At 44.1% G+C, this 21,140-nt stretch overlaps 4 protein-coding genes across 5 annotated transcripts; 2 read left to right on the forward strand and 2 right to left on the reverse strand.

The window, feature by feature from the left end:
- Positions 1-1,422: 1,422 nt before the first annotated feature.
- Positions 1,423-4,487, forward strand: LOC102716800 (pentatricopeptide repeat-containing protein At5g18390, mitochondrial). Its single transcript, XM_006659534.3, has 2 exons — positions 1,423-2,876; positions 3,602-4,487. Exon 1 carries the CDS (start codon positions 1,424-1,426, stop codon positions 2,795-2,797), a length of 1,374 nt encoding a protein of 457 aa, XP_006659597.3. The 5' UTR covers position 1,423; the 3' UTR covers positions 2,798-2,876; positions 3,602-4,487.
- Positions 4,488-5,006: 519 nt separating this feature from the next.
- Positions 5,007-9,328, forward strand: LOC102716521 (70 kDa peptidyl-prolyl isomerase). Its single transcript, XM_006659533.3, has 13 exons — positions 5,007-5,351; positions 5,931-6,017; positions 6,682-6,942; positions 7,021-7,095; positions 7,193-7,273; positions 7,363-7,557; positions 7,678-7,767; positions 7,880-8,055; positions 8,139-8,261; positions 8,371-8,517; positions 8,598-8,725; positions 8,815-8,932; positions 9,026-9,328. The coding sequence occupies exons 1-13, from the start codon at positions 5,147-5,149 to the stop codon at positions 9,077-9,079; spliced, it is 1,740 nt and encodes a 579-aa protein (XP_006659596.1). The 5' UTR covers positions 5,007-5,146; the 3' UTR covers positions 9,080-9,328.
- A 520-nt stretch (positions 9,329-9,848) lies between these two features.
- LOC102704831 lies at positions 9,849-14,676 on the reverse strand. 2 transcript variants are annotated; one of them, XM_006660242.3, is made up of 5 exons: positions 14,473-14,676; positions 14,179-14,370; positions 13,923-14,048; positions 12,577-13,272; positions 9,849-11,952 (listed from the first exon to the last, which is right to left on the reverse strand). In XM_006660242.3, exons 1-5 carry the CDS (start codon positions 14,498-14,500, stop codon positions 10,091-10,093), a joined length of 2,904 nt encoding a protein of 967 aa, XP_006660305.2. In that variant the 5' UTR covers positions 14,501-14,676; the 3' UTR covers positions 9,849-10,090. The 2 variants fall into 2 exon arrangements, with proteins under 2 accessions (XP_006660305.2, XP_015696127.1); XM_015840641.2 differs by lacking the exons at positions 14,179-14,370; positions 14,473-14,676 and having other exon boundaries at positions 13,359-13,971.
- Positions 14,677-17,415: 2,739 nt separating this feature from the next.
- Positions 17,416-20,549, reverse strand: LOC121055211 (probable glucan endo-1,3-beta-glucosidase A6; the record flags this gene model as incomplete). Its single annotated transcript, XM_040527183.1, is given in 4 exon segments — positions 17,416-17,496; positions 19,084-19,749; positions 19,752-20,393; positions 20,513-20,549. Coding segments are annotated over 4 exon segments (1,383 nt in total), but the record flags the coding sequence as incomplete, so codon positions are not given.
- Positions 20,550-21,140: the final 591 nt, after the last annotated feature.

The raw sequence follows: 21,140 nt of genomic DNA on the forward strand, positions 1-21,140 counted from the left end.
ACTTCTAGCTTAGTTAGGCCGCGTTCGCCGTTTGCCGGTGGGTGGTAATTTAACTTATCCGATATGGAAAATATAGCAATAGATTAGTATATGATTAACATTAATTATCACAATAATTTAAAATAGATTAATATAATTTTTAAAAATATTTTTCTTGTAGAAAATTTTTGCAAAAAATATACTGTTTAGCAGTTTGGAAACCGTGCGCACGAAAAACGAGGGGTTTAGTTAACTAGTTGGCTGTGCCGAACACGGCCTTAGCCCATTAAGATTCTAATCAAATTATGAGAATCTATAGTTGTAAAGTCCATAAAATAAACTAAAAATATAAAAAATAATCTATCTTTTTTTATATATTTTAAGAAGCTAGTTTCTCCCCGATTCTTTAGATTTCAAGCTTTCTCCCCCGAAACTGGGACCATATATAGCTGGCAGGAGGATCTTGCATGCTGCTGTTTGTGAACAGTAAATACTGTTTCTTAATTGGGTGAATTATTTAAGATGTTTTTCACCATCTCTTTTTCCCACGTACTACATCAGCATGCATCTGTGCATGCAAGTGAACCAAAAATCAGGGCTCCCAGGCAGCTGCTGCAGGTCGGTCAGTGGCTCAGGGCAGCAGCAGGCAGGCCTTGGCATGGTCAAGAGAAGCAACCAACAACAAGAAGCTGGAGAAAAAGCCAAACCAACGATGAGAAAGCTCCAACAAAAAAGGGCCTCACTCTCGTCCCGTTTACTTCCTAAATTAATTTTTTCCCTAAAAACATCACATCAAAACTTTTAATATTTAAATAGAGTATTAATCATAGATAAAAAAACTAATTATATACTTAGGAAAAAATCGTGAGACGAATCTTTTAAGCTAGTCCATGATTAGCCATAATTGTTATAGCAACCCATATGTGCTGATGACGGATTAATTAGGCTTAAAAGATTTGTCGTGCGGTTGTTAGGCGGGCAATGAAATTCGTTTTTTCATTCGTGTCTAAAGATTTCTTCCGACGTCCGGTCAAACATCCAACATGATAAATACTTAATCGACCGGCAAGGCGACAACGCATGTACAATATGATTCTGATACGTCCCTCCTGGATGCACACGTCACGTCTCAGAGGTACTCAGGCTGCTCGTAGGGCCAGAAATATCTAGCAGCAGCGTACTGCCATCACGCAGCCGGCCATGCGCCGGCGACGGCGATGGCCAATGCAAGAACGTGGTAAGGAAGGTGACGAGAGGTAGAAGACGACGGCGACGACGAAGGCTGAGAATCCAGCCCACCGTTGCTATACGGCCATCTAGCACACTGACCGAAGCCCATGTGTTTAGCCCACTAGCCCAACCCAGTAGGCTTCTCGGTTAGTGGGCCCAAGTCCACCCTTACCTCGCCGGATGCGTGTGACTGCGGCCGCGGCCAGTGCGACCCATGCCGCCGCCCGCCGCCGCCGTGCTGCGCCGCGTCGGCGTCGGCCACGGCGTCCGCGGCTTGGCCACGCTACCGGATTCCGCGCAGCCGCCGCCGCAGCAGCAGCACCCGACCTCGAAGGACGCGTACTTCGCGGCGGTGCACCACATCGCCACCATCGTGCGCCGCGACTTCTACCTGGAGCGCACCCTCAACCGCCTCCGCCTCCCGTCCCCGTTCCCGCCGGACCTCGCGCTTCGCGTCATCCGCGCCGCCGCCCCCGCGGAGCCGCTCCACGCCGCGCGCTTCCTCGCCTGGCTCCGCGCCAGGCCGGCCTTCTCCCCCTCCGCCGACCACTTCGACGCGCTGCTCCTCCCGCTCGCCCGCGCCCGCCTCTTCACACACCTCTGGTCCCTCGCCTCCGACATGCGCGGCCTCGGCCTCCCGCTCTCCCCCTCCACCTTCGCCGCCGTCATCTCCTCCTACGGCCACTCCCGCCTCACCGACCAGGCCATCGAGGTGTTCAACCGCCTCCCGCGCTTCGGCTGCTCCCAGAACACCCAGGTCTACAACGCCCTCCTCGACGCTCTCTGCGCCAACGGCAACTTCGCCGGCGCGTACAAGCTGCTCCGCCGCATGGCGCGCAAGGGCGTGGCCCCCGACCGCGCCACGTTCAGCACCCTCGTCGACGCCTGGTGCGCCGCGGGGAAGCTCCGTGAGGCGCAGGCGTTCCTCGACGACATGGCGGAGCGAGGGTTCCGCCCGCCGGTGCGCGGCAGGGACCTTCTCGTCGACGGGCTCGTCCGCGCCGGTCGCCTCGAGGAGGCCAAGGCCTTTGCGCTCCGGATGACCAAGGAGGGCGTCCTCCCCGATGTGAACACATTCAACTCGCTGGCCGAGGCACTCTGCAATGCTGGAGATGTGGAATTCGTGGTGGCGCTTCTCTCCGATGCTTCCAGCCGCGGCCTGTGCCCGGACATCTCAACCTACAAGGTGATGATACCGGCTGTGGCCAAAGCTGGCCGAATTGATGAAGCATTTCGGTTGTTCTATGCAGCCCTTGAGGATGGTCACCGTCCATTCCCAAGCCTGTATGCAGCGATCATCAAGGCACTCTGTAAGGCAGGGCGTTTCGCCGACGCTTTCGCATTTTTCGCTGATATGAAGTCGAAGGGACACCCACCAAATCGTCCTGTGTATGTGATGCTTGTTAAGATGTGTGTGAGAGGTGGTCGATTTGTGCATGCTGCAAATTACCTTGTTGAGATGAGTGAGGCTGGATTCGCTCCTCGTGCTCAAACCTTTAATGCTGTAGTTGGCGGGTTGCGGCATTGTGGGAAGCATGATCTAGCTCAGAGGATGGAGCGGCTCGAGATGTCGCTGAATGGGAATTGAATGGATTATGGGCTGTGTGCATTTCCCCTTTTCCATATGGGAGCTTGCAAACCTCATAGCAATGCTGTTGGATTTCCAGGTATGATCGGAATATTTGTATTTCCTCTTCTTTTGATTGTGTCTCTTGCCATCAGAGAAATCCTGTCTAATATGCCTGTTATGTGTTTGAACTATTTTGTAATAAGGCCACATTGAGCTTCAGCTAATCTGTTAAAGTTATTTAGTTAAGGCAAACAGGATGAATATTGATAGATCTGTGATCACACTCACAGTAGATTTAAAATTTCTAATGTTCTGAGGATCTTCAGCAGCGTAGTGGAACTAGTGCTTTTCCTATTCAAGTATACACTAGTTCTGGGCTTATTGAAAGATTCATGTATGTTAAACATGGGAACAAGTCATCTTTTATTATATTAGAGAGGCCAGTTTAAAGTTATTGAAACCCCAGATGATTGTTTACATACCAATAAGATACAATGTAGTATTTAATTTTGACGGACTAGAGAAGGAAGGTAATATACTTCACTGTTGAGTTGCAATACCGCTACTGAAAATAAGTTCCATATTTAAAATTCCTGGGTTGCTTTCAAATGTTTTTCCTCACTGTGTTATACATGACATTGTCAAAGCTCTCATGTCGTAATTGATTTTCACATCTCCTGCTCTACATCATCACGACTCTTTGTTGGAAATGAGCACGAATTTTCTACTGTAAATCACCAGTGTCCATGAAATGCTCTCTTTTGAAATCATTACAAATGTTGTGTCCTAAATGCTGGTAAACTTTCTTTCATGTCCTTGCAGGACCTCAGGTTGAGTTTGGTGAGGACTCCATAATTATCTGCTATTGATGGGAAGTCCGACTGTTGCACTTTGTTCACACCATTTAGAATACTTGTGGATGTTCTAGAGATAAGCATAATCATAACGATTAAGATGCTTCTATGAAAAAATGGATCCTACATCACCCTGCATCCAATAGGATAAAACTGTAAATTAACTGGTCATGCTGGCGGCAAGTCATAGAAAGGGTGAATTCCTCATAGCACCAAAAATTCCATTTGGTTGCTATGGTTCTGTTGATTAATGTTTTTTTAGATAATGGATTAAAATCCGGCCTCTACATCCCAGAAGGATGTAAACAGCACATTGTGTTGAATAATATGATTTTCACAATATTTAAAAGAATGTTGTTTTCACAAGATATAAATTGAAATGAAGGAAGTGAAGCTGAGTGAGGACTGATTTTCTCACCAAAGCAGCAGTGTGAGTGGTGTGCCGATGCTTGGAGACCAGAATCGTCAGGGATTTCCCTATTTCTGATGCGCACAGGTCGTTGGGATCGAAATTTCTATCATCTTGGATCTCCCTCCTTCATGCTGATCAAACTGAGTACTGGAATTATCGACGTAAGCAGTGAAACATAATCCTTGTGAATTGTGATTTTATGGTTGCACTAATAGCAGATTTAGGCATTGCCTTCGAAATTGGGAAAAATATTGGCTAAGGTAGGCAGTGCTGGAATGTGGAGGTTGAAGAAGGTGCAATCAGAATCGCATATGTAAATGATGCAGCGAAGAGTGATGATGACGATCTTGTTTTGTGACTTTTGTCCCTTTCTTTTTTTACTTTCAGTTGCTCTTTATGCGTGGTATCAAATGTCGAGACTGATTGCACTTATATATAATAAGCTCAGCTTTAGATTTACTCTCTTCTAATGGACGAATGCTTATCAAAGCTAAGGCAACATTACATTTACTCCTTTTGAACTGTTTCTTAAAAAAAAATCTCCTTCAAAATTCACTTCAAACTTCCTCTGTTTTTCCTTCAAAATACTCTTGCAAAATTTACTGTAACCTTAACCAAAACACTTCAGTCCCATCTTAGTTCCAGCAGCTCAGTTAACTATTTGCTCCGTCATTTTAATGCTCTTACCTTATAATCCAAAATTTTTGGACTTTGCTTTCGCTTTGTACTAATTTTGTATCTTTTTATCGTAGTTTTTTTTATATCTTTTCTGTTGAGTCGTGATGACCCTGTATATAAATATTTTATTTATAAATTATTTTCTATTATTTAAATACATTTTTTCGCTTTTGCTTTGAAAATCGAAGAGAAATGCTTTGCTTGACATGTTGGGTGAGACCTCAGATCCAGAAGCATCCGGGCCATCGGCTTCCCATTTTTATTTCCTCCTCGGAACACTCTAGAAGCCCACCCGATTCCTGCTCCCCACATCCATTTAAAACCCTCCCCTCGTCGTCATCCTCCCGTGCTCTCCCGAACCTTCCAAAGTCTCCAAACCCTCGAAACCCTAGCCCGCAGATCTCGCACTCCGCCCCGCCCGCCATGGACGACGATTTCGACATGCCGCTGCCCGGCGCCGAAGACATGATGATGGGGGAGGACGGGATGGGCGACTTCGGCGGCGGCGACGACGGCCCGGTGCTGAAGGTGGGCGAGGAGAAGGAGATCGGGAAGCAGGGGCTCAGGAAGAAGCTGCTCAAGGAGGGCGAGGGGTGGGAGACCCCCGAGGTCGGCGACGAGGTCGAAGGTATGCGACGTGGTTCCGCCCGCGGCGGCGACGCCTCCTCAATTCGTGGATGGTTTTGGTGTGTTGCACTTGATCCAATCAGCCAGTAGCTATGCGTTGGGGGTTTAGGGTTTATGGGATGCAGAATTAGTTTTAAATTTAGGTGAAAATTGGTGCTATCTTAACCACTTGTCTTATGATGTCATATTGATTTCGAGCTAGATCGTGACATTAGGATAGTTTAGTGTTTAAACTGATTATGCATTTTTCAATTGCTAGTTGTATTGCAACATTCGGAGAGAACACAAAATTTTGTTGCAAGAGCTTATTTGTTTCTATAGCTGTGTGGCCTTATATTTTAAGGGTGATGGTTTTTGAAATAGGGATTATTTTGGTTTGCCTCAATGTTGTTACTTATGTATGAATTTTCATGGTTTTGTTGAGGAAACCACTAAATGCATGTATCATTTTCTGTTTAACGCTATGTTGTTCCATGGTGGTAACTGATGATTTATAGATCAGTTTTGTCCTGACATCAGTCTTTATCTTGGAAGAATTTATGTAGCGAAATCACCCTGAACCTTTTTCTTCATGTTTCAGTACATTACACGGGCACACTGGTTGATGGAACGAAGTTTGATTCAAGCCGTGATCGTGGGACACCCTTCAAATTCAAGTTGGGACAAGGTACAATTTCTTCTCCATTCTACATTTTGTGTTCTCATATTTTATGCACATCACGTAGGCATTGTGATTGGAACTTCTGCACACCGCCATTTCCGTGTCCATCGCTCTCTGCCTGTCCCTATCACCATTTTGTGCTAAATTCTTTGCATGGTTTCAGTCAGTTTATCTATTCATATCTCCATCGACATCTTTGATATGTTATTCTTCTCAGATAGAAATGACTAGGATTGCAGATATCCCAGATATGAAATTCTTAATAGTACTTAGTTCGTTTTGCACTGGGAAGTAATTAAGTAAATCGTGATTGCTTCCAGTCCTAGAGCCCGTTGGCTGATATCACTCAGTGATGCTCAACTGTAACAATGCACTGATCATTTTAGTCTGTAGATGTGGTGGCGTTATTACAATTTTGGTGATCAGCTTACTCGTTAGGTAGGTAATATAGCTACTGGTCCTGCTTTACTTGTTGACTTTACTAGAGATAGAATGGACAATTTCTGTTAAGAAGATTGCTCTGAGTTAAGTTGCCCATGGATATTATTTTGTTCTTAGTATACACCTACATACCATTTTGATTTTTCTGCTGTTTGCTTGTGATGGTTGGATTACACAATCTCTTTTTTCTCTTAAATGCTTACCAACTATTTCTTGAACTTGTCTCCAGGTCAAGTTATAAAAGGATGGGATCTAGGTATCAAGACCATGAAGAAAGGTGAAAATGCTCTTTTCACCATTCCTGCTGATTTAGCTTATGGTGAAACTGGGTCACCTCCAACTATTCCACCCAGTGCCACACTGCAGTTCGATGTTGAGTTGCTTTCTTGGACAAGTGTCAAGGACATTTGCAAAGACGGTGGCCTATTCAAGAAGATACTGAAGGAGGGAGAGAAATGGGAGAACCCAAAGGATCTTGATGAAGTATTTGGTAATATTTGCTCATTGAAAATTCTTTCTATCTTATATATTGCCTTGTTTGTGTGACTGACCCTTTGCATTGCTGTAGTGAAATATGAGGCCCGGCTTGAGGATGGCACTGTTGTATCAAAGTCTGAGGGAGCTGAATTTACTGTTAAAGATGGTGATTATCCCTTTCCCTTCATCTTCCTATCTACACTTCTCATTCAGAGTATTGAGCACAATCAGCTGCTTACTAACTAATGAAAGTATGGTTCTAGGGCTATTCTGTCCTGCACTGGCAAAAGCTGTCAAGACCATGAAAAAAGCAGAGAAGGTGCTCCTTACAGTTAAGCCACAATGTAAGTTTCTTTGATTTCACTCCCTTTTTGCATGGTTTTCATTCTCTCTCTGAGTTGATTGAAAAGATTTTAAAACTCTGTAATGGCAGATGGATTTGGTGAGAGTGGTAGACCAGCAGCTGGTGAGGAAGGTGCTGTACCACCAAATGCCACTCTTCTTGTTGATCTTGAGTTGGTTTCATGGAAAACAGTCACAGAAATAGGTGATGATAAGAAAATCTTGAAGAAAGTTCTGAAGGAGGGTGAAGGGTACGAGCGTCCCAATGAAGGTGCAGTTGTTAAAGGTATGCTAAAGCACGATGCTTACTGGCCTTGCTGTTTGTGCCTTGTATACTCCTATGTAAGAGAGGTCAACGATATCTGATTACTGCCTATAATAACAAAGTTGTATTTACTGTTTACAGTCAAAATAACCGGAAAACTTCAGGATGGCACAGTATTTTCAAAGAAGGGACATGATGAACTAGAGCCATTTGAATTCAAGACTGATGAAGGTGCCTTTCAAGTTCCTCTATGCTGGCTATACATATTTCAGTTCAAGTAAGTAATTTCCTTAACTCTGATAAGTGGTAATGACATGTTCCTTTTGATTTACTTTCCTTCCAGAGGAGGTCATTGATGGTCTTGACCGTGCTGTGCTAAACATGAAGAAGGGTGAGGTTGCTCTTGTAACAATTCCTCCTGAATACGCATTTGGCTCTGCCGAATCGAAGCAGGATATTGCTGTAGTTCCACCAAACAGTACTGTGATTTATGAGGTTGAGCTTGTATCATTTGTGAAGGTATGCTTCTCTTAATGCTATACGTTACATTTCTTTTAGTTGGTGAAGGGTGCAGAGGAAAACCAATTATTCATGGTACGCAGGATAAAGAGTCATGGGACTTGAACAATGTCGAGAAGATTGAGGCTGCTTTGGCAAAGAAAGAAGAGGGAAATGCATTATTCAAGCTGGGCAAATATGTCAAGGCTTCTAAGCGTTATGAGAAGGTCTGGCATGGTTCTTTTGTTGCACGCTTATTCAAATAACTAATATTACATAAGATTTTCTTTGTTTTTGTAATCCCTTTTTGGCTGATGAACAATCTGTCTTTCAAAGGCTGCAAAATTCATTGAGTATGACAGCTCATTTAGCGAAGATGAGAAGAAGCAATCCAAGCAACTGAAGGTGACCTGCAACTTGAACAATGCTGCCTGCAAGCTGAAGCTGAAAGATTACAAACAAGCTGAGAAGCTTTGCACCAAGGTACATCCAGTTCTTCCTGCAAAAGGCCCATTGGCTAGTCTTTTCGTATACCAAGGTGACATTGGGGTGTTTGTTGCCAGGTCTTGGAACTTGATAGCCAAAATGTCAAGGCTTTGTACAGGAGGGCCCAAGCTTACATTCAACTCGCTGACCTAGAGTTAGCAGAGGTGGATATTAAGAAGGCTCTTGAAATCGATCCTGATAACAGGTAAGTTTCGTAGATGCGTCTGCCCAAGGGAAGTACACTAAACATTCGCTTCAGTTTGATTTACTGACCATGGCACTGTTAATCTTCAGGGATGTGAAGTTGACATACAAGAACCTGAAGGAAAAGGTTAAGGAGTACAACAAGAAGGATGCTAAATTCTACAGCAATATGTTTGCCAAGATGACAAAGCAGCCAGCCGATGATAGTGTAAGCATCTGTCTCATCTTAAGTGCGGAACCTGAAGCTTTATATTTCACATTCTCCAGTGTTGATGTGATTCAATTTTGCCATGAACCGCAGAAAGCTGGATCTGGAGCTGAATCGAAGCAAGGACCCGAACCTGTTAGTGCCTAAGGACACCCATGACATATCCTTTTGTTTTGTGTGCTGGCTAATCTTTGTCCTAGTAGTGCACACTGATGAGAAGCGTTACTTTCGAAGTTATCAGGCGGTGGTGATTCTTGTTGAGATTTTCAAATGACAATGCATATTTGAACCAAATCTCGTTAAGTTTCTATTGTCTTTACGGACGAATGCTATGCTCGTGGTTTGTTGGCAACCATACGGTTCATGTGAATCATGTCACAGATGCCATTTCGGGCATGCCCACTTTGCCATGGAACTATGGGGTCTCTCTATGGGCCTGTGCTTATATGAGCTGATGTCTGATCTTAGACATCATTGCAGCTGTACAACACTACTAAGGCTAAAAGTTTTTTCAGCGGAAAGCTAAAGGTTATAAAAAAAGATTATCTAATTTTTGTGATAGTCATTAAATTATATAAATAATAAAATTGATAATATAAACTTCCATTAAAAAACATCTTTCCTCAATTCAGAGAGCGTATCCTAAAAACCGAGAAAAAAATGTACTGTTACTAAGCTTTTATGTTTTTTATAACTATTTAATAATATAAATAATAAAATTGACTATATAAAAACATTTTGTAAGAAAACAGGCCAAAGCGTGTATACAAACGAATGCAACCAAAGTTTACAAACTAATTCAAATCATGCTTTTCAGTTCAACCAAGTTCATAGAAAGCATAACATTCCAGCACAGCAAATAGAGTAGAGTAGAAATGTATGTTTAAAAGTCCCTACCAACTTGATCAAACTTCAGTTTGGACAGGAATAAAACGTCTTGTAATATGGACGGAGGAAGTACAGTTTACGTACAAACTAACACTGCTTTAGTAATTACAACAAAACGACGCACGCAGGGGTCGAGTAATAATATGTGGTGGTGGTGCTGCATGCAAAAGTTCCAAGAGCAAAATAAGTGAATGAAACGAAGCGAAGCGAAACAATAACCTGACGAACTAAAAAGATTCATATATGAACCCAGCAATGGCATTGATCAAATCAATTTAGGGATGGGCAGCAGATGAAGGGCACCCACTGCTGCTTCTTCCCCTTGGGTTTCTTCTCCACGGGTAACCTGGCAGGGGAGTTCCAGTCCTGCTGCCCCGGAACAGCTTCTGGCTTCGCCGGAGACGCGCCGTCTTTCGACGCCCGCCGCCTGAACGACAGCACGCGGTCCTTGGTGCTTGGCTTCTTCTCCCTGGTCTCCGCGGCTCTCTCGGAGAGGAGGGACTTGAGCGAGATGTGGTTCTTGTCTGAGTTCACTATCACTACCTCCTTGTCAGCGATCTCCTCTTCGTTCTGATCGTCTCCTTTGTTAGGATCGTCAGCTGTGCTAACGGTCTCATCCTCTTGCTTCCTCTCTTCGGCGTCGTCCGCCGTGCCCTGGGTTTTGCCAGAAGCAGGATCTGCAGTGGCGGCTTCTGCGTCCTGTTTCTTGTTTCCAGCATCGTCTATGATCTGTGGCGTGTTGCTTTCGGTCTGATTATCATCTCCTTTGAAATCATCCGTGCTAACAGTCTCCTGTTTTTTCTCTTCAGCATCATCTGTGCTATGTGGCATATCAATTTTTTCGGCAGCATGATCTGCGGTGATCTCTGTGTCCTGCTCCTTGCTTTCAGCATCATCTATGATATGTAGCATGTCGCTCTCATGAGAACTAGGATCAGTCCTGGTGTCTTCAGTCTGCACTTTCTCTTCAACATTACCTGCAGTGCTTTCCACATCGAGCTTGTAAGATGCAGGGTCTGAAATAAGCTCTCCGCCCTTCTTTTCTTCGACATTAGCAGTTGTGTGTATACGTATTGCATCGTCCTCATCAGAAGTTCCTGAAGTTACTTCTTGATTTTGACTCTTGACTTCAATGATGTCACTAGTGCCTACTACATTGTTGATCTTGTCGGATGTAGGACCTGGCATAGTTTCCTCAATATTTTCTTCAAGATTAAATTTGTCACGCGGCACAATGATCTCATCAGGACTAGGGCCATCTGACATTTCTTCATTCTTCTTATTTTCATCAGCAGTGGTGCTGCATATCATGTTGATATGAGAAGTGGGGTCTATAGTGATTTCTTCGTTCAGCTTTATTTCATCAACATTTTCTGTGACATTCACTGTATTGGGCTCATAAGCAGTATGTTGTGTGGTAGTTTCTACATCAAGCTTGCTTAGTTCAAGGCTACTTGGCAGATTTGCTACACTGATCTCAATTGAAGGGTCTGCAATGGTTTCTTTATTCCTCTGCTCTTCTTGAACATTTTCTAGGTTGCTCACTACATTTATCTTGTCTGAAATTTCCACAACATCACTCTGCTTTGTTTCTTCAATGCCCAGGTTTCTTATCTCATTAATCTTGTTATAAGTAGAATTGCTTTCAAACTCTTCAATCTGTTCCTTTTCTTCAACATTATATGTGCTCTGTACAGTAGTGGTCTTGTGAGAACTAGCTTCTGCAATGATTTCTTTGTTCGGCGTATTTTCTTCAATATCATGAGTACCACACACTCTATTGGACCCTTGAGAATCATTATTTGCAATAATATCTTCATTCTGTGGAATTTCTTCAATATCTATGCCGTGCACCTCATTAACCTCATGGGAAGTAAGGTTTACATTTGGACTTGTCTCATCAATACCACTTTGACTACTTACTTTATCAATCTCATGAGAAGTAGAGGATGTGCTAACCTCTGATCGGTCGGCTTGAGATGGCATCAGAGTTATATCACTTGTTTGCCTGACATTATCCTGTATGTCATCTGCTGTGTAATGAGGCGAAGAAACATTATTTGTGTGGTTAACAGCACTGATATCTTCATCAGCATGTTCAACTGCACTTGATAAAGCTTTGATGTTCACATCTGAAAAATGTTCGTGGAATTTCAGGACATAATGTAACAAGTAACATATGGCACATAAAGTAACTGCGAGGTACTGATGAACATATGTTCTCAAACCCATGTTGTATCTGTTAGGCTGAATAACCAAAAAAAGATTGTACGTACACTTAGGTAATGGTTCATGCAGAAGAATTCTCTATTCCCTCCATTTCGTACCGTAAGACTTTCTAACCTTAACTAAATTTATATAGATGTTAATGTATCTACACATATATAAAAAACATATACATTGATCAATTAATGAATCCAGGGGCAATGTGAAATGGAGGGACTACCTAACATAGACAGCTTCAACAAAAAAAAGCCGGGGGGGGGGGGGGGGGGGGGGGTGCCATGGTTACATCCAAGGTACTATGGGCAGACATGTTATAAAATTCGCGAGGTAATTCTGGTAGTCTGGATAAAACGGGTGTGAACTTGACCATGTAGGTGTTTTTAGGCTAAGTATTTTCATAACTGTTACTGCTATGGGCATAATGAATAACATGAACTTCTGATAGCCAAAATAGACTAAACCATGTCAACTAAATAAGAGAATCTCTACAATCGTCGAGCAAAAGGACAGCAGCAAACTCAAATTCTCACCTGCATCAGGACAATGCAGTCCTTCATCAATACCCATCTCCTTGGGTATTATCAACTGATCTGGTGCCAGAGAGGCAGAATCAGCTTGTTGCTGGGGTTTGACAACATCTGGTGCCTCTGAATGGCTACCACTGCTGGCAAGTTGGGATAAATCGTCACCACTGGTGTCATCTGGGCATATAAGCTTCTCAATACGAGAAACGTCATCCCCAAGTAAATTGACAGGTTCCTTGATGGTAGAATTAGAAACATCATCCACTGTAGTAAACATAACCCTACTTTGCTCCATGAACAAAGTTTCTTCACAGGGGATTTGCTCTTTATAAACCATACCCGAATTATTGTGTGATGAATCTTCCTCCACTATATTTTGATTCTCCAGACAGGAGAATTCATCCTCATTGTGCCCAATACCATCTTTACTTGATGAAGCAACTGTTTCTAGAGATATCACACTTGACTTATTTATTTCATCTGCTAAGAACTCTGAACTCAACCCTGCACCATCTCCATGGTCTGGTGCCAGAAGAGAAGTGTCATCCAGGTGCTGATCAGAACTAACAGCTTGAATCTCGTTGTGAGTTCCACTGGCCTTAGAATCGTCTCCTGAAAGAATACAGTCACCACTGACAACACTGCCTTCAGTGCATTTACTGAGGACAGCCTGAACTTCACTAGCATCAGGAGAAGAACGCTCTGGAAATAAGACAACCAACCCAATGAGCACATTTATATGCAGTGGAGTGGTGGGGGTGTAATGTATACAAAAAAGATATATGCACCTGTGAAACATTGCATTGAAGAAAGCGTACGTATGTAGCACAGTGAATTGTTCACATTGATGCAGACTTTATGCCAGTGAAGTTAAGCTACCGGCTCAGGATGGGGACAATTTTCCAAGCTGGTGAAATCCCAAGCCTAGTACTACTCCACTAAGCAGCAAGCCGCCAGCCTCGCTGATTATTAAACTGATTAATGTAGCACTATTCTACCAAGATTTATGCACAGTTCTGGAGTTCCATGAAAATCAGAACCATGCCAAATCATCGCTAATCCAAAAGAATATTATCTAAACCCTGAAGATGACAAGAACACACACATGCTCTGAACATTTTTATGGTAGTAATAAAAAAATTACCGGGCCTGATTTATAGACGCCGCAACAGTACAATTTCACTGATTCATGGAAGTTGTTGTCAATAATATAAAACATAGTACTAGTAATTAGGAATGAAACGACAACCATTCACAAATCAAATCTCCACCAAAGATTTATTTTTCAGAAATTAACCAAAAAAAGAGGAAGAAATAACAAGAATATTGAGGTAAAAATATCCAGAAAGAACCTGCATTGCCATCGTCATCCAATACATTCCCAACCTCCTGCGCAGATCCGGGCAAGACGCCGCCGGAATCCACCGCGCTCGCGCTCGAGCCATCGCCCTCTCCTCGCGGTGCCCCTTCACCGTCATCTGGAGAACGGAGACGCAAAACCGCATCAATCCATGAAAGCCTCACGCGCGGCATGCGGCTACTACCAACCCCGCGAGAGCAAGACAGACGGACAGACACGGGAACCGAACGGCGCGGTGGTACTGGTACCTTGCAGCAGCCTCCTCCCGTCGCTCTCCCCCACGGAGACGGCGGTGGGGGACGGCGCCGGGCTGCCGCAGTTCTTGCGGTGCGCGCGCCGCTGCTTCGCGCTGGGGTGCGCGTTCGGGTACTGGTACCCGCACAGGTGGCACAGGTGGTGCCCCCCGCCGCCGCCGCCGCTCGCCCCCTCCCCTCCTCCTCCTGCACAAACCAAACACACAACCACCACGTCATTAGACGCACACACACACAACCAAAACTACAGAATGTGGACAGCGCGAGGAGGGGGGGGGGGGAGCCCACCGCTCTTCTGGGCGCCGCCGCTCTCCATGCCCGCACGCTGCTCCTCCGTCTCCCCGCGGCAGCAGCAGTCCAGCCGAGCCGAGGCGGCGCGCGAAGCTTCAGCGCTCGGCAATGGCCGCGACGAGGAGCGAGAGCGAGCGAGGCGTCGCTATTGCTGAGGAGGAGGACGACACGAGAGAGAGAGCCGGCACCGCGTTAACTTCCCCCCGTGCCGGAGACGGTGACAAGTGGGGCCCACCACCCGCCGCCGGGCCCCACCCGTCAGCGGAGGGGTTTTTACCGGGCGCCGTGCAGATAAGGCCCACGGGCTTGGATTGTCTTACCAAGTGTACGTTCACTGACATGCGGGTCCCACCCTTCTTCGGGCTCACATGTCAGTGAATGTTGGGTGACTGGTGGGAGGGGGTGCCCCTCCGCCTCCGCCTTTTGGTCGTTTTCGTGCGGTTGCGGTCTGCCCCCCGGAGAGATCTGGGCCGTCGGATGGGGAACGGACGGACGGGGATGCGGATGCGGGGACGCATCAAAAGGCGGTGACTGTAACCGAGACCGTCGTCAAGATTCGCTTTTCTCGCACCGGTGCGTGGTGGGGCCCACATGACAGACATACGGACAGATGGATGAGGTGGAGGGAGGGAGGGATCCTTTGCTCCCGCCCGGTTAGGTTAGCTGTCCTGTGGCCTGTGGCCTGTGGTGGTGACCTTTTTTTTTTTTGTCCTGTCTCGTAATTTTTCGCGTTCACTTTTTCCCTCTGGTCCAGGGTTTGGGTAATCAATCGTTGTTGCTCGGTTATTGACAAAAGGCACATATGTTTTAAATAAATTTAGGACGTAAATTGTTATGATTTGTACTATCTCGAATAAACATATCGTACAGGTGAACTCTCGTCTATGTGTTGTCTATATATTTGCCAAAAGAGAGGTTAGACGTAGTTAGAAAAGTTTTCGAGGTGATCTGAACCATAACAATGAAAATTTTACATTGTCTAAAGTAAATTTATATGTTTTATGGTAGCGCAAAGTGAAACTTGGATAATAAAATATTGTCTAATATTCAATTTACTCTAAAATTTAATAAGCAAATTATATATATATATATATATATATATATATATATATATATATATATATATATATATATATATATATATATCGACTGAACAATCGTGAAGATGTAGATTTAACCTATGTGAGGGTGTATGGCAAAACAAATACCTATTTAGTAACAAAATTATCATAACATTATGAATTTTAGCATTTAGATCCCAATCACTACTGTTCTCTTGGAGTTATAATTTATACATGTTGTGGTTCTATTATAATTTAATCAGAATACATGTAGCTTTGTGAAATTTACTTAAAATTTAGATTTCTGTTTCAATTTGATACCAAGCGATTTATAAATTCGCATCCTGACAAAATCTGATGACTGTGGCAAGATCTTTTTTTCATAGCATTTTAAGATGTTTGGATTATATGATTTTGCCATGATTATTCGAGAGTATGAACCAGTTTTAAAATTTTGCTTTGGAAGTGATATAGGAGGAATCTTTTTTTTTTGAAAAAGATTATACACAACATACCGTTAGAAGCTTCGAAAGCGTGTCCACGCTAATCCATATTTGATAACAAGAAAACAGTAACAAGGCCACAATTAAATTACCGTCGCGTCTGTGAACGCCGTTCCGGCAACGCAATCTGGGCCGTCGGCGTGTGGGTGGCAGCAACCGACGAGGGCCGTTGGATGAGGCCCTACAAGCGTGCAGTGCATCAATCAGTGTCCATGTGATTTGGGGGGGGGGGGGGGGGGGGGGAACATGGGCGAGGACAACCATTGGAGCCGGCAACGACAGCTGAGTCTTGTCACGTTGCAACAGCCCGCGACAAAAGTTTTTGATTGTTTGGCCATATTTGTTGCTACCTCCCTTTCATAACGAATGATATTTGACTTTTTTGGTTTTAACATTTAATTATTCGTCTTATTTAAAAATTCAGTATAAATATAAGAAATGATAAGTCGTGCTTAACGTTCTTGATAATAAAGTGAGTCACAGGAAAAATAAATGGTATTTTTATAATTTTTTGAATAAGATAAATGATCAAACATTGCATGAAAAAAAATCAAACATCCTGTATTATGAAACGGAGGGAGTAAGTACCATTGGTTTGATTGATTGCCTACTTGATGAACTGTTACCCGCATTTTGGAGATGTGGAAAAAAGCCAAACAACATATTTATAAATAAAAAATAATTTGCAAACAAATATATATATTATATATATTCTTAGTGATCTAAAATCAAGTCTGAAAATAAACTTTGGTGAAAAACCCAAAAATAACTTTAATTTTAATATTAAAAATTCAAATTATGTCTTATAAATATAAGTAGAAGCGAAAACTTAGGGACATTTGTTTGTGATGCATGGTATGCTTTCCTAGTTTTGTTGTTTTGGTTGTGGCAAAGTTATGTATGGACCAGTTTATTTTTCCACGGTAAATGTGTTATTCTCGGAGTACAGTTATGGTAACCGCTTCTTTTTCAACAAGGGAAACCTTGGTATCAACTAACAAAAAGAACTTGAACTTAAGGAAATGAAACAAAATTGAAGTTATTATTTGGGGTGGGTTTTTTTACTATGGATTTTGTTGTACCTTCTTACAGTGCCTGGAGCCTTTAGAGGAGAAAGGATGGGGAAACAAAACTTAACTTGGTTAGAAACTAATAGCCTTTTTTTTTTCTTTGCTTATGTTTATAAATCAAAATTTAATTTTTTAATTTTTAATTTAAAGTTAATTTTAAGATTTTTCTTTTCATCGGTGTTTTTTTACAGGGTTTGTTTTTAGGTTATCAAAAACACGTACATAAATATTTTATTTATAAATTATTTTTTGTTTGTAAATGTGTAGTTTTGTTTTTTTCTTCAATGAGCCAAACAATTATTTTTCCTAGTCCAGTCATTGAGCTCTGTCAATCTCCTTTTGCATCTAGCTAGTCCAAAGAACTGATGAACCTGCATGTTCCATGGCCTGCAAAAACATACCCATGTTAGCAGTTAATAATTAACAAGATAGGATGTGAACAGAAGCAAAATGTCCTTCCTTAGAGGACAAAAATGTTCATATGGCATTAGAAGATTTAGCCGTAATTATAGTTGACAATGACGATCATATGAGTGGAAGTCTGCAGATAAAAGTTCTGTTCGTTTTGCTTCTGAGCACAGTTTACAGCTGAAACAGTCCAAAAATCTATTATTACCTCCATCCCAAAACAAACGATTTTGCTTGTGTAACATGTAAGCAAAATCTGTCATACAGGGACAGATCTAATATGTAGGTGGGGTCTCGAGCCGCCATTAACGGCTCTAAATGACTAAATCCATGGAGTCCCCACAAAATATTTTTGTCAGTGATATATAGAAAGAGAGGCTTATTATTGAAAGAGAGGCTTAGGCTAGTTTGAAAATGATGTCTTCTCACCCCACAATTATTCTTGGATCTGTCCTAGCATGTATATTTTAAGACTTAAGCAGTGCATTGCAACCTTGCAGTACTGAAACTGAATTTCGGCAGAGCTGCGCAATCGCACAGCAGGTTAACACATAAGTACTGGTATAATTTTAACTGTTTACTTCTGAGTGCAAAGGTTGATAAGCATATAGTAGATTAGAGTTATCAGGTAGACACTTTCTCTACCAAGTTAATACTAATGATGCATGAGGGACAGCAATTAGATTGATCTCGTTGAAGGCGACAACATTTTCAAATCATTAATTAGCTGAGTGTTGCAGCAAGTACTTTCCACTGATGAGAATAGGTAGGGTTTAAAGAAAATGTGCAATGCAATGCTAAAAATCAATTGATGGACAATGCTAGTCATTTCGATCACTCACAAATCCATCACAGTTAGTTTTGGGACTTAACCTTTGCAAATTGCAAATAGAAGCATACATTTGGATTGCAGGTTGCAAGCTGGCCACATTCAAACAATAATTTATGAAATGAAGTGGGTGGCACGGCATTAATCTGTATGAAATAATCATGTAGCCATCCATATTAGTTGAAAGCAACAGAGACAGATTGTATGATTTCGTCGGCTTGATGCAACTGTGTGATGGGTAGGCTCAACCATATTAGTTCTTATATCCATAATTTCTCCTTTAGGGCAGATTTTGATGATACTGTGCAATTGGTCCTTACGTTTTGCAGAAGACATTAACACATTAAAACCTTTCCCCTCGCAAACAAACACCAATCAAACCTACTTCATCGACTAACCATAATGAGCAGTAACTTATAACAGCAATAAATACCAATCTAGCTATCACCAATTTGAAGACACCCTCGATTTTTCGTTTTTCTTATGCTTCTAAGCCAAATTTTGATATTTCAACCTTAAATTTAGAGTTGAGTTTAAGATTTTTCCTAGCCTTGACATTAGATCGCTATAAACATATATATATATATATATATATATATATGAAAGTTTAATTTATAAATTATTTCTCATTTACAAATATACGATCATCCCCGATGTTTCAAACTTTCAATGATCAGTTTCTATAGATTAGCTTTACTTGTTTTAAAGATAAAAAAAGTGTAATTAGTTTAACTTACTTGGATCTTTGGTGGTCTTCTCTGCAAGGCCATCGAAGTAGCAGGTGCCACCAGCCTTCCTGAACTGCTGCCAGTACGCATTGAACGCGTAGCTCGCGTGCGCGTCGAGCGAGTCCGGCTGGTTGCACTCGCCGCCGGCCTGGATGGCGGCGCACGTCCCGCTCCCCTGCCGGCACGCGTACTCCACGGCGGCGGCCACTGCCGTCTCGTTCACGGCCTTGCCACCGCCGCCGGCAAGAACGCACCACACGGGCGCGCCGTCCTGGTCCGAGCCCGACGCGGGCGGCAGCGGCGGGTACGACGCTAAAGGCCGCCGTCCGGTGAGGTCCACCTCGTAGGCCGACGTGCCGTTCGGGTAGTAGAGGCCCCAGTGCCGCTCGGTGCTCGGCCCCGGCTTGTGGTTCTCGTTGTAGAGCGAGAAGAGGAACACCGGCATCTCGGCGCCCGGCCGGGATGGCGTGCCGGGGTTCTTGGACATCCGCGCGGCGAGGTTGCGGTTGTAGGTGGCGGCGTTGTGGACGTTTGCGCCGAGCTCGTCTGCGTCTCCGGCGGTTGGCCACTCGGTCTCTGAGATGGCCAGCTTCACGTTCCCGTACCCGAGCTTCGCCATGGCGGCGACGACCGCGTCGAGCATTTGGTCGAGCAGGTTGGTGTATGTGAGCCCCCCGGGTCGACGTAGTGAGTGGTCGGCGCGCCCTGGAACAGCGCGTAGTCGAGCGAGATGGAGCTGTGGCTCGCCGCCCAGGCGAAGTACGGGTAGGCGTCGACGAAGTAGTACGAGCCGGTGGCGTTCAGGAACTGGAGCAGCGGCCGCACGACGGTGCCGGCGATGTCGTCTCGGAACGCGCCGGCGGACGGCGGGTAGGAGGACGCGAGCGCGTCCATCGCGAGCGTCGTCCCGACCTTGACCCGGCCGAGCCCCCGCGCGCAGAGCGCGCGGCGGAGGTTTGCCATCGCCGGCACGAGGCCAGGCCACGCCGACCCGGCGACGGCGCGGTTGGACAGCACCTCGTTGCCAACGAGCAGGCACACCACCCACGTCGCCGGCAAGTGCGGCGCGAGGTTACCGGCCACCCACTCATCCGCCGCGGCCGGGGACGCAGCGAGCGACGGGATGGCCTCGTTCGGCACCATCACGGACACCGGCATGCCCGTCCCGGCGAGCGCGCGCAGGATGTCCGCGTTCGCGTCGTAGATCTTCACCGACCCCGCGCCCGCCGCGCGGAGGAGCTCGACGGAGCGCGCCGCCGAGGGGAGGTCGTCGGCGACCGTGCCGTAGTTGACGCCGAGGCCGCCCCGCCCACGCGCCACTGCATGCATGCAGAAGAACCAACCAAACAACGTGTCAACAAATCCAAAGCACGCCATTAGCTCCACTCAACGGAATCGTCAAGGCGCGAGCTGAGCTGAGGTGAGGTGAAGTGATCACCATGGCAATGGCACGAGATGGCGGCGACGACGAGGAGGAGGGTGGCGGCGAGGGAGGAAGAAGACATCTCCGTTTCACTCTCCGTGTTTATTAAATTATTTTGATTTGATCACTTCGGTTTTGCTAATGAAGAGGGTTTTCAGGAAGGGGTAGTTTAGATAAGCTTTGAATTTAAAATGAAACAAACTTGAGCAAAATATATGGCAGAGAGATGCAATTGTAGCCCAATTTGAATTTGGGCTTGTAGAAACTGGCCCAGTAGAGTGCCTCAGATTAAACAGTGTATTGGACCGCCTGTTTGGAGCATTCAAGTTTTATTTTATCAGAATTTCACATGAATCAGTCCATTTATCATTTAGGAATGAGATAAATCCTCTCAAAAATTAGGAAACATGATCATACATACAAACTTTGACGGTGATAATAGAGCTTAATAAGGCCTCGTTAGGTAAGGACGTGCATAAGTTAACTTACTCGACGTGAAAAACATAGTAATATATTAGTATATAATTAATTAATTATTAATTATTTAAAAAATATAAAATAGATTAATATGATTTTTTAAAACAATTTTTCTATAGAAATTTTTTTAAAAAATTACACCGTTTAATAGTTCGAGACGTGTGCG

The sequence above is a fragment of the Oryza brachyantha genome, chromosome 8 (assembly GCF_000231095.2).
Source record: "Oryza brachyantha chromosome 8, ObraRS2, whole genome shotgun sequence".
NCBI classification, from domain to species: domain Eukaryota; kingdom Viridiplantae; phylum Streptophyta; class Magnoliopsida; order Poales; family Poaceae; genus Oryza; species Oryza brachyantha.

What these genes read in the sequence shown, in the direction of transcription:
- LOC102716521 (XM_006659533.3), top strand. Translation starts at nt 5,147, where the DNA reads ATGGACGACGATTTCGACATGCCGCTGCCCGGCGCCGAAGACATGATG. An exon ending in CCTTACAGTTAAGCCACAAT is followed by an intron (nt 7,274 to 7,362) that starts GTAAGTTTCTTT and finishes CTGTAATGGCAG; the next exon opens with ATGGATTTGGTGAGAGTGGT. An exon ending in CTTCTAAGCGTTATGAGAAG is followed by an intron (nt 8,262 to 8,370) that starts GTCTGGCATGGT and finishes TGTCTTTCAAAG; the next exon opens with GCTGCAAAATTCATTGAGTA.
- LOC102716800 (XM_006659534.3), top strand. Translation starts at nt 1,424, where the DNA reads ATGCCGCCGCCCGCCGCCGCCGTGCTGCGCCGCGTCGGCGTCGGCCAC.
- LOC102704831 (XM_006660242.3), bottom strand. Translation starts at nt 14,500, where the DNA reads ATGGAGAGCGGCGGCGCCCAGAAGAGCG. An exon ending in CGGCGGCGCCCAGAAGAGCG is followed by an intron (nt 14,371 to 14,472) that starts GTGGGCTCCCCC and finishes TGGTTTGTGCAG; the next exon opens with GAGGAGGAGGGGAGGGGGCG. An exon ending in CGGGAGGAGGCTGCTGCAAG is followed by an intron (nt 14,049 to 14,178) that starts GTACCAGTACCA and finishes TCCGTTCTCCAG; the next exon opens with ATGACGGTGAAGGGGCACCG.